The 17,737-nt window shown below is 62.5% G+C and overlaps 1 protein-coding gene across 2 annotated transcripts; it reads left to right on the plus strand.

The window, feature by feature from the left end:
* Positions 1-586: 586 nt before the first annotated feature.
* Positions 587-17,510, plus strand: DHX34 (DExH-box helicase 34). Of its 2 annotated transcripts, XM_075016158.1 has the most exons (17): positions 587-699; positions 933-1,774; positions 2,063-2,374; positions 2,943-3,203; positions 3,352-3,454; positions 4,368-4,585; positions 6,177-6,351; positions 6,451-6,644; positions 7,079-7,180; positions 7,250-7,480; positions 7,940-8,107; positions 8,734-8,848; positions 14,934-15,040; positions 15,268-15,525; positions 16,152-16,328; positions 16,796-16,925; positions 17,066-17,510. In XM_075016158.1, the coding sequence occupies exons 2-17, from the start codon at positions 1,061-1,063 to the stop codon at positions 17,197-17,199; spliced, it is 3,399 nt and encodes a 1,132-aa protein (XP_074872259.1). In that variant the 5' UTR covers positions 587-699; positions 933-1,060; the 3' UTR covers positions 17,200-17,510. The 2 variants fall into 2 exon arrangements, with proteins under 2 accessions (XP_074872259.1, XP_074872260.1); XM_075016159.1 differs by lacking the exons at positions 16,152-16,328; positions 16,796-16,925; positions 17,066-17,510 and having other exon boundaries at positions 15,227-15,468.
* The last annotated feature ends 227 nt before the right edge of the window (positions 17,511-17,737 follow it).

Genomic DNA, 17,737 nt, shown 5'->3' on the forward strand with positions numbered 1-17,737 from the left:
GCACGGCCGGGCCGGGCCGGGGGGCGGTGCTTCCCGGCGCATGCGGCCTGCGCGGCGCGAGCGGTGAGAGCTGCTGGGGGGGGGGCACGGGAGTGTGGGGCGGGGCTCTGGAGTTACAGGGGTGCAGAGAGTGGGGGCGGGGCACTGGTGGGCTGGGGTTGCAGGGGTGGGGGCGGGGCTCTGGGGGTACGGGGGCTGGGGATGCAGAGGGTGGGGGCGGGGCTCTGGGGGTACGGGGGCTGGGGTTGCAGGGGGTGCAGAGGGTGGGGGTAGGGCTCTGGGGGTTGGAGTTGCAGGGGGTGCAGAGGGTGGGAGCAGGTCTCTGGGGCTGGGGTTGCAGGGGGTGCAGAGGGTTGGGGTAGGGCTCTGGGGTTTCGGGGGTGCAGAGGGTGGGGGTAGGGCTCTGGGGGTTGGAGTTGCAGGGGGTGCAGAGGATTGGGGTAGGGCTCTGGGGCTTCGGGGGTGCAGAGGGTGGGGGTAGGGCTCTGGGGCTGGGGTTGCAGGGGGTGCAGAGGGTGGAGGTAGGGCTCTGGGGGTTGGAGTTGCAGGGGGTACAGAAGGGGAGCTCAAGGACTGGGGGTACAGAGGGGGGTTTACGTACATGTGGCTACTGATGTGTCTGTGGTGCTGTGCTGGAGTGCTGGCTCTGAGGAGGGGAGGTCTGGGCACACAGGCAGAGTGGGCCTTGGTGGGGCCCAGGTGTGTGCATTGGGGGTCTGTGGGAGGAAGGGGGCTCATGGGGGTGTATGCTGTGGGGGGGCATTAGCTCTGAGGGGGTGAGGGAGGGAATGTGCCCTCTGGTGCCAGGGGTTGTAGGAAGCCCAGGGAGGGGTTTGGGGCAGCACCTCTGGGCCAGGCACAGGGCTGCTGCTGGCTGTTGACTGCTGTCCCAGAAGGAGTCCCCATCCTTCTCTGTCCCTTTCTGTCCCCAGGCGCCACAGAACGGGGCAGCCCTAGAGTCAGTCCTGCCTGTGGCCTCAGCCCTGCGGGTGCCAGATTTCCTGTGTGGGGGTGCAGCCCCGGGGGCGCCTTTCCCTCCCGTCGAGCAGAGCGCCCCGAGATGCCATCGTCCGAGAAGGAGCCCCGAGCCGATCGGCGAAGCAGGGACCCGTCTCGGGGGTCCCCGGGCAGGAGCTGGGACTGGAGCTGCCCTGAGACGCGGCGCTGGCTGGAGGAGCTCTATTTCGGGGAGCAGGGTTACCTCCGGGCCAGCTCCGAGGACAGCCGCCAGTTCTGGGCCTTCTTTGAGCGGCTCCAGCGCTTCCAGAGCCTGCGGGCTGAGCGGGAGCCAGCAGACCGGCCTCGGGTCTCTGCCACTCCTGGGCTGGTTGGCCTCCCTCAGGACTACGACCCCCGCTACCGGATCAACCTGGCGGTGCTGAGCCGGGCGGAGGAGGGGCCGGCGAGGGGCTGCAGGGGGGACCCCTGGAGAGGCCCAGAGGTGCCAGCCGAGCAGCTCTCCCAGTTCCGTGCCGCCCTGCTGCACTTCCTGGACTTTGCCCAGAAGCAGAGCTTTGCCAAGCTTGCCAAGCTGCAGCGGGAGCGGGCTGCCCTGCCCATTGCCCAGTACCGCGACCGGCTGCTGCAGGCTGTGGCCCAGAACCAGGTGGTGGTGGTAGCTGGGGACACGGGCTGCGGCAAGTCCACGCAGGTCCCACAGTACCTGCTGGCGGCTGGCTACAGCCACGTGGCCTGCACCCAGCCTCGTCGCATCGCCTGCATCTCGCTGGCCAAGCGCGTGGCCTTCGAGAGCCTGCACCAGCACGGGGCGGAGGTGAGTGGGGCAGAGCCAGGCCAGCTCTGGAGATGCGAGCGGGGGACGTGAGCCCTGTTCCTCCTGGCCAGGGCTGGGGTCCCAGACAAACTGGCTCCTGCAGCCTCTTGCTGCTGTGTCCTAGCGCAGCTGCATGGGGGCTGGGCCACGCCTCGGGGTGAAAGAGCCCCCGGATCGGGGCCTCTCTCCGGGCAGCACCCTGCGTGTCTGCGCTACCTGGGGGAGACCGCCTGCTGGCCTTGGGCGGGTTCTGGGCTCCCTGGCTGACTGCCTGCCCTGGCCCCACAGGTGGGATACCAGATCCGCTTTGAGAGCACCCGCTCCCCAGCCACCAAGATCGTCTTCCTGACGGAGGGACTGCTGCTGCGGCAGGTGCAGCGTGAGCCGGCGCTGCCTGGCTACCAGGTGCTGATTGCTGACGAGGTGCACGAGCGGCACCTGCACAGCGACTTCCTGCTGGGTGTACTCCGCCGCTTGCTGCCCGCCCGCCCTGACCTCAAGCTGGTGCTCATGTCAGCCACCATCAACATCCGCCTCTTTGCTGGCTACTTCGGGGGCGCCCCTGTGGTGCAGGTGCCCGGGCGGCTCTTCCCCATCACGGTGAGAGCGGGGGAGGGCTGGGTGTGGACAGGCACGTGGGGGCCCCTCACTGCACCCTGGGCAGCATTCCCCCCGTTGTCCAGCTGTGTGGGGTTTTACCAGCCAACGTGCACCCCCAGCCCACGGAAAAGCCAGAGCCGTGCGCATGCTGCTAATCAGCTGGGCAGCACTGCAAGCTCTCCTAAGGCGGCCGACAACTGCACAGCTTACACTGCCCTGGAGCATCCCTGGGGATCCCCCGCCTGGGGCTGAGATGCAGCCACCCCTGTACTGGCACGCGGGGGCTGTGTGCAGCGATCCCTGGCCCAGGGCTGAGATGCAGCCACCTCTGGGGTGGCGCGCGGGGGTTGTGTGCAGCGATCCCTGGCCCAGGGCTGAGATGCAGCCACCTCTGGGGTGGCGCGCGGGGGCTGTGTGCAGCGATCCCTTGCCTAGGGCTGAGATGCAGCTGTGAACACAGAATTAGAGCCCAGGGTCCTTGGCTGCCCCGCCAGCCTGTGGGAAGAGGTGGGCGGTGTCGCTGTGGGCAGCAGGTTGCTTTGCCCTCACAGCCTCTCTGCTTGCCCAGGTGGTCTACCAGCCCCTTGCCCGGGAGGAGGCGCCAGGCAGCGGGAAACCGGAGCGGCTGGATCCCCGGCCCTACCTGCAGGTGCTGCAGGCCATCGACCACAAGTACCCGCCCGAGGAAAGGGGCGACCTGCTTATCTTCCTCAGCGGGGTGGCTGAGATCAGCACGGTGCTGGAGGCAGCCCAGGCCTACGCAGCCCACAGCCAGCGCTGGGTGGTTCTGCCCCTGCACAGCACCCTCTCCATTGCCGAGCAGGACAAGGTGGGTGCGGGCGTGCGCAGGGCGGCCCCAGGGGTGGTCTGCCCTGGGGAGAGGTGTACGGCTGGGTGGAGAATGGCCAGGGCGATGGGGGGCTGGGGCGGAGAGGGGCCAGAGCACATTGGGGGCTGTGACCGGTCTCTGCCTCCAGGTGTTTGACATGCCCCCCCCCGGAGTCCGGAAGTGCATTGTCTCCACCAATATCGCCGAGACCTCGGTCACCATCGACGGGGTGCGCTTTGTGCTGGACTCTGGTGAGATGCCCGCACTCGGGCTGGGGGGAGTCTTTGGCTGGGGTGTTCTTTGTGCTGGTGCCAGGGCTGAGCTGAGCCCCCTCTGGGTGCAGGCGCTGGGGGCCAGCGAACACCTAGAGGCTCTGCTTAAAAACCCCCCCCCAAGGTCACAGGTTCTGTGACCCTGGCGGGTGATCGCCACTGCCAAGGGAGAGAGCTGCCTTCGAACCCAGGAGGCACTTGGCCCTCTCCCTGCCTTCACCCTTTCCATAGATGAGAGCTTGGGAAGAAGCAGCTGTGGTCTGGCAGCTGCCCCTTTGGCCTCGGCTCCTCTAGGACCCAGGCATCAAATCACTGCCTTAAAAAAGCAATTTGCTCCCACGACGAAAGCTGGAGAAGTACTAAGCGAATACAGACGCATACTTGGCTGTCGGCTGTAGTAAAACAACTCAGAACATGCCAGGTAAAGCAGAGAATTACTTCCCTGGGAGTCAGCGTAGACGTTACAGATGCCAGGGGAAAAGTCATCGACCAGCCTCAAACCCAAAACAAAACCCCAACTAAAAATAACCTGGCGGCGTGTAACTGAGCCTTCCCTTTCTGCTGCGTGGGGCCCTGGGTACGTACTGGATTTACTCATCCTGCTTGAGCATCTTCCCCATGTGTCTGGGCTCCAGCCCAGCACAAAGACGAAATCCCCCTCTCTTCATTCAGAAATGCCCCTTTCTCCCCACTGGCTCACCTGGCTGCTTCTAGCGGAGAAGCCACTAAGGGTTGAACGTTTTACAGGCATTTGTTTATGGCAGCTGGACTCTGGTGAAACGCCTGCTCCTGGGAGGGGGGCGCCTGGAGCCCCCGGGCCTTGCGCTGGGGGGGGCGGGGGGGGGCAGGCCAGTGCAGCCGTCCCCAGAGCACCTGCCTGGCCTGTCCCTAGGGAAGGTGAAGGAGCTGAGCTACGACCCCCAGGCCAAGGTGCAGCGGCTGCAGGAGTTCTGGATCAGCCGGGCCAGCGCGGAGCAGCGGAAGGGGCGCGCGGGCCGGACGGGCCCCGGGGTCTGCTACCGGCTCTACGCCGAGTCCGACTACGACGCCTTCGCCCCCTACCCAGTGCCTGAGATCCAGCGGGTGGCGCTTGATGCCCTGGTGCTGCAGGTAGGTGGAGCTGGTGGCCCCCCACAGACATTCCCTCTCTGTGGCCGCCGAGTTCTGCTCCCGGGGCAGCAGCTTCTTGCTCAGGTACACGACGGGGTGTGTCTCCCCCTTGTCGTTCACCTGCATTAGCACAGCGCCTGGCCCCACGTCTGAGGTGCCGGTGAACACCATGAAAGGCTTGTCAAAGTCTGGGTCTGCCAGCACTGGGGGCCTGGTGAGGGCCTCCTTCAGCACACAGAGAGCCCCCAGCACTGCTCTGTCCAGACCACCTTGTCTGGCTTCCCCTCCTCACACAGCTCCCTGAGGGGGGCTGCGATGGAGCTAACATGGGGCACAAACCTCCGGCAGTACCCCACCATCCCAATGAAGGCCTGGACCTGCTTCTTAGTGTGGGGTGTTGGCCAGTCTCTGGCGGCCTCCACTTTAGCTGGCTCTGGCTTTAAGCAGCCGCTGCCCACCTTGTGGCCCAGGTAGGTCACCTCAGCCATTCCCACCTTGCACTTGATAGTCAGCCCAGACTCCTGGAGTCGGTCCAGCACCTGGCTGACCTGGGACATGTGGTCCTCCCACGTCTGGCTGAAGACACGTCAGTGATGTGACCCAGGATGAAACCTTCCATCCTCCTTAGCTGCTGGTCCACCAGGCGCTAGAAGGTGGCCGGCAGCCTCTTGAGGCCGAAAGGCAAGGCCAGGAACTCATAAACCCCAGCAGGGTGCTGACAGCCGATCTGAGCTGGGCGTCTGGATCCAGTGGTATGTGCCCTTGGTGAGGTCTATGGTGGTGAGGGAGTGGGCTCCCACTTCTCATCAAGGAGGTCATTGGGCCTAGGCAGGGGGTCGGCATCCGACACCTTCTCTATTTGGTGGCCAGCCAAGTTAGTGAGTCTGGGCCAGTCAGAGAACAGCCATTGGTGTGAACGTACCTCCCTGATCTCCGTCTGCTGGGCAGGGGTTGGCTGGTCAGAGAGGGGAACAGATTCCAGCAAGGAGCTGGCTCCAGTCCCAGCGAGCAGATCCACCAAGGGATCCTCCCAGTGCCTGCACACGGCCAGCACCAAGTTCTCTGTGTCCCAGGACGTTATGTTGACATGGTACAGGCGGTGGCTGTTAGCCCGGTCGTACAGTCCACCACATAGCTCACCTCATTCAGCTTTTTGGTGACCTTGAAGGGACCATCCCAGGCAGCTTGTTCCGCCACATGGGTCTGAGAGCCATCACCTGATCCCCGGTGGCATCGGCTCGGACTTGGGCATTGCAAGGTTCTCCCTGGCCAGGCCCATGAGCCCAGTGAGGTTTTCCACCACTGATTCCCCATCAGGAGAAGCTGGCCAGCCTCCCTTGGTGAAAGTCACATCTGAAATTCCTGTCACCTTCTAGGCACTGGTGCAGGGCCCATGGAAACTGGGGCATGCACCCGGGGTTACTCCAGGACCGTAGAACCCACACACAGCATAAGAATGGGACGGAAACCCCCATTTTGTCACATGGGTCACCCTGATATCTGGCCTGCAGCGCCGCGCACGTGGCCGTGGGTCGGGCCTGCAGTGGCGGCAACGTCCGGGCAAAGGGCTCATCTCCGTTTCTACCCCTAGATGAAGAGCATGGGGCTGGGTGACCCCCGGAGCTTTCCCTTCCTGGAGCCGCCGCCCCAGCCCAGCCTGGAGACGGCCGTGCGCTACCTGAGGGAGCAGGGGGCGCTGGACGGGGCCGAGAGCCTGACGCCCCTGGGCAGCCTGCTGGCCCAGCTGCCTGTGGACGTGGTGGTCGGTGAGGTGCTGCGGGGGGCTGGAGGGCCACCGGGGCCATGGTGAGGACTTGCGCCTTTGGGGGCAGAGGCTGCTGCCCTGACGCTCTGCTCCCCCGCAGGGAAGATGCTGGTTCTGGGTGCGCTCTTCGGGCTGGCTGGGCCGGTGCTCACGGTGGCGGCGGTGCTGAGCGTTCCCTCTCCGCTGCTGCGCCCCACGCACAGCAACCCTGACTGCGCCACAGCCCGCCGGCCCCTCGAGAGCCCCCACGGCGACCCGCTGACCCTGCTCAACACCTTCAACCAGTGGCTGCAGGTGGGGCCAGCTGCGCTGTGCGACAGCCTGGGGGGTGTGCCGGGGGTGCGGCTCTGCCGAGCGGATCCCCCAGGGCAGGAGCTGGGGTGGTGTCTCATGGGCAAGTTGCCCCATGGGGAAGCTGGGGCTCTCTGAGGGGGAGCTGGTGGGGGCTCTGGGGCGGGGAGCGGGGCTGGGCAGGGCTCTCGGGCAGGAAGCTGATGGGCTCTGGGGTGGGGAGCTGGGCTGGGCAGGGCTCTGGGGCAGGAAGCTGATGGGCTCTGGGGTGGGGAGCTGGGCTGGGCAGGGCTCTGGGGTGGGAAGCTGGTGGGCTCTGGGGCAGGAAGCTGGTGGGCTCTGGGGTGGGTGTTGGGGGGCTTTTGGGGGATCTGGGGTTTGCTGGTGAGCACTGGGGCCCCCCTTCCCCACTAATGGTGGCTCGGTGTGGGCGGCAGGAGAAGTCGGCGCGGGCTGGCCACTCCCGGAGGTGGTGCCGGCGCCGGGGGCTGGAGGAACACCGGCTCTATGAAGCTGCCAACCTGCGGCACCAGTTCCAGGTAGGTGTGTGGCAGGAGGGGGGCTCTGGGGCTGCCCAGCCTGCCCCCTAACCTTCCCCCAACCCCCAGGAGCTGCTGCAGGAGCAGGGCCTGCTGGAGGCCAGGCCTGGGCTGCAGGACAGTGTCGCACGGCAGAGCCGGCACCGGGAGCGCCGGGAGCTGCACCAGCTGCGGCGGCGGCACGAGGCGCAGGAGGGGCGCCGGCGCAAGGTGCTGCGGCTGCAGGAGGCGGAGGCCGGCTCCTCCAGCGAGGAGGGGGAGGGCGCCGGCCAGGATGGACCGCGGGGCCTCGACATCCAGGTGTGTGGGGGCTGTGCAGAGCGCTGGGGCGGGGGGCGCTGCCCTGCTGGGCCCATCCCGTCCCATCCCGCCGGGGGCCACTGCTGGCCCCGAGCTTTCCCTGCGGAGCCCGCGTGTCCCGCTGCCGGGACGCAGGGAGCGGCTGCTAGGTTAGAGCAGGGGGAGGGGCTGGGAGCTAGGACGCCTGGGTTCAATTGCTGGCGCTGCCTCCGTGACCTTGGGTCTGTCCCCTTGGCCCGGTGTGTCGGCTTCCTAGCCCTCTGTGCTGTGGGACTGGCCAGCCAGTGCAGGGGGGCCCAGATCCCGGGGGGGCGAGTGGGGGGGCAGGTAGGCAGTTGCAGTGTTTTTGGGATGGGGCCACTGCAGGGCTCTGCCCCTTTGCCGCGGGGCGCTCCCAGGTGGGCCGGGCCCTTGGCCACTCAGTGCAGCCTCCCACACCCACGGCCCTTCCCTTGGCAGGACGTCCGGTTCAAGCTGCGGCATGATGTGGCCGAGCTCAAGGCTGCCTGCGACACAGCCCTGTCTCCTGCCCAGCTCGCCCTGCTCATGCTGGTGCTGTGCCGGGGCCTGTACCCCCAGCTGGCCGTGCCTGACCCTTACAACAGCTGCCGCAAGGACTCCGACCAGGTGCGCCCCCAGCCTCTCTCCAGCCCCAGCTGGTGGGTTAGTGTGGGGGTGGGGAGGCTGGGAGCCCGGACGCCGGGGTTCTCTTCCTCGCTGTGGAAGTGGGCTGGTGGGGGCTGGTGGGTTAGAGCGTGTTGGGGGAGGGGTGGGTTAGAAGCCAGGACTCCTGGGTTATGCCCCAGGTTTGCGGGGCTGTGGGAGTCTGAGCTTGGGGCTTGGGAGCATGTGGAGTAAACCCACGAGATCTTGGCAGGGCCATGTTCCTGTCTGGGGTGTCTCTGCCGGCGGCATTGCCTGGCGTGGTCGCTGGCCTTGGCTGGGGTCTCTCTGCCGGCGGCGTTGCCCGGCGCGGTCACTGGCCCTGGCTGGGGTCTCTCTGCCGGCGGCGTTGCCCGGCGCGGTCGCTGGCCTTGGCTGGGGTCTCTCTGCCGGCGGCGTTGCCCGGCGCGGTCACTGGCCCTGTCTGGGGTGTGTCTGCCGGTGGCGTTGCCCGGCGCGGTCGCTGGCCCTGGCTGGGGTCTCTCTGCCAGTGGCGTTGCCTGGTGCGGTCGCTGGCCCTGTCTGGGGTCTCTCTGCTGGCGGCGTTGCCCGGCGCCCAGGCTCTGATGCCGCCTCTGATCTCCTCACAGATTTTTCACACCAAGACCAAGCAGGGGATTGTGCTGCACCCGACCTGTGTGTTTGCCAGCAGCCCCGAGCTGCTGCAGGTCTCTGAGGAGGGAACAGAGCCAGGGAGGAGCAAAGGTGGGTAGGGGTAGGGGGGTGGGGGGTGGCCTAGCCCCAGCCTTGAGTGCTCACACACAGCCTGGCCAGGGCCAGTAAGGAGCCATAGCAGGGGGCCCCTGGGCCCAGAGAGACGCTGGGCCCGGCCTGGCCTGCGCTGGGCTCTGGGGCAGCTGGCACTGGAAGCCAGAGTCCCTGGAGCCCCTCTCATCCTCCAGCCTGCTCCGCCCCCGCTTGGAGCTGTGGGGTGAAGGGGCCATGGGCCTTGCTCCCCGTGGGGAGGGGCAGAGCTGAGCCCTCTCCCCCTTTGAGGAGAGCCCTGGGGTGTGCCACATTCAGGGTCTGAGCGCCTGGTAGGAGCGGGGGGCAGCCGTGCTGGTGGGGGCTGCGTGCGCAGGGCCTTCGGTGCCTCTCTGGTGCTGGCGGCTTTGCTCGGACCAGCAGCGCCTGGGGAGCTCTGCTCCCATCTGGCTTACACCACCCCCGGGGGCCATTTCTCCCCATCCAACCCCATGCAGTCTCTCTCCTCTCCAGTCTCGCTGGCTTTGTTGGCTGCCGGCTGGCCCAGACCTTGGCCAGGCTTTGTGGGACGTGTCAGCCACAGCCGCAGCCTGCCCAGCCCGGCTGTGACAGACATGCAGTGTCTCGGCCATGGTGGGTGGCCCACATTCCCCAGAAGGGCCCCCTTTGGAAGAAGCTCCTGCCCACCACCAGCAAGCCAGTGGCCGTGCATGGACAGGGGCCAGTGGCGAGGAGGGACACGGGGGCACGAGCCACATGATGCCCTACATGACTTCTCCCCTTGCCACTCTTAGCCTGGGGGAGCAAGGCTGCCCTGCCTCAGGGCTGGGCTAAGAAAGGGGCTTTGGGGCTGCAGCCCAGGGCTAAGAGGCAGCCCAAAAAGATCTCTGGGCTGCCAGAAGTGGAGATGTTTTTCCTGGCCCCATTTGCCTGGGCTCTGGGCTGCAGCCAGCAGAGCCTCTGGTTCTGGCCTGGCCAGTTCTGCTCTGAAAAAAGAGAAGCAACTACCCAACCACTGGCATGCCAGAGGCGTCCACAGCTCCCGGAGTGGCCCCTCCTGCATGCCTGTTCTCTGCACGCCTGGCGCTAAACAGAGGGATGGTTCAACCAGCAGCAATCATGTCCTCCTTGCAGATATCAGCGCAAGGTAGACACAGGTAATAGTTACACACAGCAAACAAAGTCCCACACAAACAGGTGACTACAGTGAAATGATGAAGGGAAGGACAACTTCAAGCAGATCGTAGAATCATAGACTCAGGAGGTCACTGAGTCCAGCTGCCTGCCCAACGCAGGATCAACCCCCACTAAATCATCCCAGCCAGGACCTTGTCAAGCCGGGACTTAAAAACCTCTAGGGATGGAGATTCCACCACCTCTCCAGACAACGCACTCCAGTGCCTCACCACCCTCCTGGGGAAATAGTTTTTCCTAATATCCAACCTACTCCTCTCCCTCTGTAACTTCAGACCATTGCTCCTTGTTCTGCCATCTGACACCACTGAGAACAGTCTCTCTCCATCCTCTTTAGACCCCACTTCAGGAAGCTGAAGGCTGCTGTTAAATCGACCCTCACTCTTCTCTTCTGCAAACTAAATAAGCCCAAATCCCTCACCCTCTCCTCGTAGGCCGTGTGCTCCAGACCCTTAATCATTTTCATTGCTCTCTGCTGGACCCGCTCCAATGTGTTCACCTGCTTTCCATATGGGGTCGGGGTATTTTAAATGAGTGTTTAGGACGCATGCTTTGCAAGCACGACAGAGCCCTGTAGAAGCAGCAAGAGTTCTCCTAATTTCACACTGTGTGTGTGTCACCAACTCGGAATATTCGCTCTGCTTGCATGTAAGGCCTTGAGCTCCCCAACCCGCTTAGCCCTGTCCCTAGTGCTTGCGCCATGCGGGTGTGTGGGAGCCCTCGGAGGAGCCCGACCTATGATAAATAGCAAAGAGCTGCAGGGAGGGGTTCCCAATACCTCTTCCATACAAACTGTAAACCTTAACAGAGAGCACTTGCCTGGAATCCAACTCTGATTGAAAGGCCAAACAAACCAACAGGACCCATGGTGCAGTTCATCCGTCTTATCAGTTGGCCACGGGAGTGTTAGCAGCACAAGGCGTTAAAATAATTCCGATCACGGTTTTCGGATACTGACAAAACTCCAAAAAAATTTCTCTTGTTAAAAGAATCTTTTTCTTCTTTACCCTAAGCCATTAGTATCATCATCAACCACCACCACCACCCTGGGCTCAGCACCCGGAGCTGTCTGATGCCTCTCTTGCTATTTCCTTCCATATTTCCCTGTCCAGTGCGGAGCGGCTTAGGTTCTGTAGGCTAGCTCTGCCCCAATCTACTATATCATCTGCCCATTCTCTGCGGGGTCTGCCTCTCCTAGCTGAACCGTCCATTATGCCAAATACCAGGGTCTTGATTTTTTGTTTTTGTTCATTCTGCAAATATGCCTGAATAGCTGTGACTTCCATTGTATAACCTCCTGCAGTAGGTTCCCTTTCGGCTGTATCTTCCTACATAATTCCTTGGTGGTGATCTTCTGCATCCATCCGATTCTCAGGCTCTTTCTATAACAACTCCTCTCGAATGCCAATAGTCTTCTCTTTGAATCTTTTGTTATCACCCACGTCTCACATCCGCACAACATGCTGGTGAATACACGTTTTCAAGATGCCCAGCTTTGTTCCTAAGCTAATTGCTTTGCTTTTCTTATCCATCGCCTTCAAACTCGCTCTTGCTTTCGCTATTCTAGTCTCTCTTTTCTGCTTACTGTCTGGATCATGTGTTATGTTACGTCCCAGACACTTGAACTTCTCTATGTTCTCCAGTGCGTTCCTGTCTACACTGGTCTTCCTACTTTCTTATTTCCAAACACTGTTGTTTTTGTTTTATCAATGTTCATAATCAGTCCGTACTGCTTCCCTCCTCGTTTAGCACCTGCACTGTTCTCACTAGCTTCTCCTCACCTTCCTCAATGATAACTATATCATCCGTGAACTTCAAGTGGTTACTTCTTACCCCATACACAGATATCCCCTCTACCTCTTCCTTGATCTTGTCCATCGCTCTCTCCAGATGCGTGATGAAGATATTCGGCGATATCGGATCTTCCTGTCTTGTACCTCTACTCATTCTAAACCAACTTCCCAACTCTCTGCATGTTCTTACTGCTGCCTCTCCATTGTCTCTGATATCCTTCAACAACCATATCCATCTGCTATCCACTCTATGACTCCAGCACTGCCCAAATCACTTTCTGATTTGTACCGTCAAATACCTTCTGAAAGTCGATGAAGCAAGTGTAGATGTTCTTGTTCTTTCTTGGAGCTCTCTCTGCTGTCAATCTTGGTGCCAATATCTGCTGCCTGGTACTTCTGTCTTTCCTGAACCCCATTTGCTCGTCCGCTAAATGTTTTGATATCTGTGGTATCAGTCTCTGCGTCAGTATCATCATCAGCACCTTGCCTGGATGACTCGTTAGGGCAATCGTTCTGTAGTTCTTGCACCCCAATGCACGTCCTTTCTTGTGTATTGTCACTAGCACAGATCTTGTCCATTCCTTAGGTGCCTTCTCTTCTTCCCATGCTATATTACAGAGTCGGTGTATTTCCTGAGTCATGCTTTCTCCACTGTATTTGATCATCTCTCCCGTGATCATATCATTTCCAGGGCTCTTGTTCTTTAGTCACTTCATTGCTCTTTCTACTTCCTCCATCAAAATATCGGTCTCACGCTCTCTCTGGCGACATCTCTTTCAGTTCTTTGATCAGTCTCTCTGAAACATTCAGGTACAACTGTGCTTCGTACAGATCGGTGCAATATCTTATCCATTGCTGCACAATCTTCTCATTGTTCATGAGCACCTCGTCTTCGGCGTTGATCCCCATCTGCTTTGGCTGCTACTTCCTATAAATATTCCTAATCATTTTATACACCATATGTCTTACATTTGCCGTAATACCTCTCTATATCTTCACACTCCGCCTCTAACCATTTCGCCTTATCCTTTCTGGCCACTTTCCTCACCTCACTGCATTTCACCCTATACTGCTGTTCCACCCTCTCAGAAACATCCCTTCTGATCTTCAACGCTCTCTTCTCTTGGACCAAGTCAGCGTCTCCTGTGTAATCCACTTCTTAGTGATCTTCTCTTTTTCCGGAACAGTCTGCTCAATTGCCTCTTGTATCGCCACGGCCAGCCCTTTGACTCTCTTATCTAGTCTTTCTCTCTGCCTACATTGCTGATCTTCTCTTTTGAGTGCTGCTCTGTACACATCCCCGATTTCTTCCTCGTCTCGCCACTTCTCTTCTCTTCTTTTCTTAAACTGTGTCTTACGTTTTCTCTTGAGTTTCATCTTGACGTTGGCGATTACTAGACTGTGATCTGAGTCTATATCCACTCCTTGGAGAGTTCAGCGCTGCTGTACTGATGTTATCAAGATCGTACCTATCATGTTCTTGGACTTTCCATCATTTGATAGCCCTGTCCACTTCCTGTGGTCCTTTAGTTGGAATCTCATGTGCAGATCACCATCTCATGCTCTGTAGCAAACTCTAGTAGTTTCTCACCTCGTTCGTTTCTTTCTCCATATCCAAACCTTCCCATGACTCTCTTCCAACCTTCGTTATCTGTTGCAATCTTCACGTTCCAGTCTCCTCCGATAATCAACACATCTCTCTTCGGTATCTCCTCCAGGGTCTTTGTCAAGTGTTTACAGCTCAGTCTTGTGCTCCACGCTATCCAGCATGGGCACATACACCTGAATGACCGAGATGTCGAACGGTTTTGTTTTGAATCTTGCTACCATCATTCTCGTGCTTACCGGTTTGTATCCTCACGATGCTCCTCTGGCTCTTTTGCTAAGAAGGAATCTGACTCCTGCCTCATTTTGTTTCCTGACCAAATGACTTCGTAACCGTGCATCTCTCCCGACGCCATCCAATGCATCTTAGCCTGTCCAAGTCTATTGCATCGGTATCTCTCCATCTCCTTCCAAAGCAGCTCTAACTTTCCAATCGCTCACCATGTTCGGATGTTCCATGTTCCACTTGGTAGTCTCTGTGTTAGCTGTAATTTTCTTTCGGTAGCCAACTTACTGACCCGACCCAACCCATGCCAGTCCCATGCCTGGATGGAGGAGGAGGGTTGCTCAGATGGGTGTCGACATGCTGACCGTCAAACAACAATACGAATGAAATCTGAGGCCAGTCCGACTAACTGATAAACAACACCGGCTCAGCCGTCGCCCGGACCAACACAGTCCACGGCACCAAGCCGTCAGCCCCTCCTAAGATGTGAACGTGTTTGAATTGTCCCCATTGCAAGTGCCCAGAGCGAGGCCCCTGCCCTCCTTTCTCTCAGAGAGAGGGAGAGATGCGACCTTTCTCTGCCTGGTGCCCCTCCCAAGGGGTCCCCCCCAGACAGCCCCGTGCCCCATTACCCCCAACCACGTCCTCTCACTCAAGCCCTGGGGCCTGTCCCTCTGAGGGTGTGTTGGGCGACACCCACCTTCCACGCCACCGCTGACGGGTCACTTGCTCATGAAACAGGTCCCTGGGGTGCACCGCATGGCACAGCTACCCCGTCAGCGGGCCCAGGGCGGGAGCCCAGCCTCACCCTCCACAGCCTTACGGACAGCCTGTGTGCACGGGGGTGGCCCTCGGCCCCGGCCCTGCTCGGCTGCTGGAGGGCACCGTGCTCTGGTCGCCTGCAGGGCAGCACCCCAGGGACATCCCTCCGGGAAGAAGTGCTTGGCCATGGGTGTCCTGCCCCCACCCCCGTCCCTGCTTCAGCACTGTGGTTGGCTTGGGGGCGGAGCGGGAGCAGAGGGGCTGGCTGGGGCACGGGGGCGGGAGCAGAGGGGCTGGCTGGGGCACGGGGGCGGGAGCGGCGGGGCTGGCTGGGGCTGCGGCGGGAGGTATCTGCTAATAATGCTGAAGCCCACCATGGGCAGTGGTACCGTAAGCCTCCGATTAGAGGCGCAGAGCCCCCCAGCCCCTGCAGTGAACCCCCTAGGGACACCCCTCGCAGCCCCTGTCACTGCCGGGGGGAGTGACGTTTCTTACGGCCCTGCAGGCTCCCCGGAGGGGCTCAGCAGCCGGCACCAGCTCCTGGCCTTCGTCTCGCTGCTGGAGACCAACAAGCCCTACCTGGTGAACTGCCTGCGGGCACCAGCCCTGCAGGTGTGTGTCTGGCCCCCGCTGCCCCCCCCCCGGCCCGGCCTCCGTGGCCTCTGCCCCTCCCCCCCACACCCTGCCCCGGTTCCTCCTCTTGCCCCCATACCTGGCCCTCATTTTGCCCATCCCCCTCCTGCTATCTGGCCCTTGCTCAGCCCCCTTGTAACCAGTCCGTGTTCCATCCCCCCATAGCCGGTGTGCTCGGCCCCACGTCAGCTGTGTCTCCCCCGCAGACGCTGCTGCTGTGCTGTGGCTCACTGGACACCAGCGGGGACTGCACGCGGCTCGTAGCGGACTCCTGGCTGGAGCTGCGCGTGCCGGACCCCGAGGCCGCTCTGCGCCTGCTCTCCTCTGCCCTGCAGCTGCGCACCACCTGGGAGGGGCTCCTGCACCGGCAGCTGGAGCGGGGCCATGGGCAGCCTGAGCGCGGGGTGGTGCCCCGCGAGGTGGCCATGCTGAAGCAGGGGCTGCTGGAGTTTCTGCAGCACGAGGTACCTGCAGCTCTGCCGGGACGGCTGGGGAGACCTGCCCCGCAGCCCAGCCCGGCCATTAGCTCGGCGCCCTGGAGAGACCTGCCCCCAGCCCAGCCCGGCCGTCAGCTCAGGGCGCTGGGGAGACCTACCCCCAGCCCAGCCTGGCCCAGCCATTAGCTCAGGGCCCTGGGGAGACCTACCCCCAGCCCAGCCCGGCCATTAGCTCGGCGCCCTGGAGAGACCTACCCCCAGCCCAGCCCGGCCCAGCCCAGCCATTAGCTCAGGGCCCTGGGGAGACCTGCCCCCCAGCCCAGCCCGGCCATTAGCTCGGGGCCCTGGAGAGACCTGCCCCCAGCCCTGTCCCCTTCCCTCTGCCACCAGGGGAGACCCGCTCCCCCCAGCCGCCAGCTCAGGAATGTCCTCTCTAGCCGAGGTAAGGGGATTCTGAGGCGCAGGGCTGGGACTGGTGTTGGCTTTTGGCAGCTCCCTCTGCGTGGTGGGGGAGGGGTGCAGGTAGTGGGGTGCCCCAGGCTGCTCCCCGGGCACTGCTGGGGTGGGGGGTGCCCATGGCCTGGGGGCGCCGGCACCAGGTGGGAGCCACTGGGGTGGGGGGAGCAGGCTGACTTGCCCCCGCGCCCCGGCAGGTGCAGTACAGCCTGCGCCGGCTGAGCGCGCTGGAGAAGCAGAACCTCTATGTGGGGCCCCAGACGGTGGCGGCGGCACCGGGGCTCCCGGGCCTCTTCCAGGGGGCAGAGCTGACACCCCATGAGGAGAAGGGCGGCTATCGGGTGACCGAGTTCCTGACCTACAACTGCCTGGCGGTGAGTGCCCGGTGCCTAGCTACCGGTGGGGTGGGGCTCCGGGTCCCCCTGCCCCTGCAGCCCTGCGTTCCCCCAGCCCCCCGGCTCCGGGTCCCCCGCCCCCTCTGCAGCCCCATATTCCCCCCACTGCCCTGGCTCACCCCCCCCCACCCTCTGCAGCCCCGTGTTCCCCCAGGCCCCTCTGCAGCCCCTACCCCCTGCCCCCCTGGCTCGGCCCCCCCCCAGGCCCCTCTGCAGCCCCTACCCTCTGCCCCCCTGGCTCGGGCCCCCCCGCAGCTCCGTGTTCCCCCCGCCTCCGGTCTCCCCACTTACCCCCTGCAGCTCAATTTGCTCCCAGCCCTGGCTCCCCCTCCCCCCCTTGGCTCCCCCACCCCCTCTGCTCCCCAGCCTGGCCCGGCCCAGCCCCCCCTGCTCCTGCTCCCCCCCGCACCTGCTCCCATGCTGTTGGCTCCGGCTCATCTCCGCAGAGCGACACAGACCTGTACAGCGACTGCCTGCGCAGCTTCTGGACCTGCCCGCACTGCGCCCTGCATATGCCCTGCACCCCCCTGGAGCGCCTGAACCACGAGAGCGCCTGTCGGCCCCAGCCCCAGGAGGGTGAGTCTCCATGGCCCCCCGGCTGGGCACCGCAGGCCCTGCAGACAGGCCCCCGGGTGTGTCTGCCCTGGCGCCCTGCGGGCTGGCACTACAGCGAGGTGCTGGGCCCCTCCGCTGATGCTGGGTCCCTGCCCTTGCAGCTACCCTGGAAGAGGCTGCTGAGACTTCAGCCAAAGCCACCGCTCTGCACAGACCTTACCACTGCGACGCCTGCCAGCGGGACTTCATGTTCACCTCCACCGAGATCCTGCGACACCGGAAGCAGCATCAGTGACTGAGTCGGCTGTGTGCTGGGGCCCTGCTCAGGGCAGGGGCTGGAGCCAGGCTGCCTGGGTTCTTTCCCTGGCTTTAGCAGCGTTACTGGCAGCCGGCTGGGGTTGCTGGTGGGCTCTGGGGTGGGAGTTGAGTCCAGCAGCCTCCCTCCCCTGCTGAGTCCGTGGAGATGGGTTGGCGGGTTTGCAGGGGTAGGCAGGCTGGTGGCACTGCTCTGGGGCCAGCTGGCCTGGGCCCCTCTGACAGTGCAGAGCCCTTGCGGTGAGGGCCTGGGGCCTGTCCAGGTATGAATAAAAGCCCAGTGCTGGAGGAGCACAGCCCCCTGGTGCATTGCTGGGGCCCTGGGCTGCTCAAGGGTGGGTACTGATGTGGGAATGGCACAATAGCCCCCCTGGTTCCCCCTCTTGGGCCAACAGCCCAGACAGGGCAACTCACTGGCACTGAGAGCCGCTTTGCCCTCCCTGGGGAAGCAGCTGGACAGGACGTGCCCATTCTGGGCCTGGCCTCTGCTGCAGCATCGGAGTAGCACCTGAGCGATT

Source organism: Carettochelys insculpta, chromosome 22, assembly GCF_033958435.1.
Source record: "Carettochelys insculpta isolate YL-2023 chromosome 22, ASM3395843v1, whole genome shotgun sequence".
NCBI classification, from domain to species: domain Eukaryota; kingdom Metazoa; phylum Chordata; order Testudines; family Carettochelyidae; genus Carettochelys; species Carettochelys insculpta.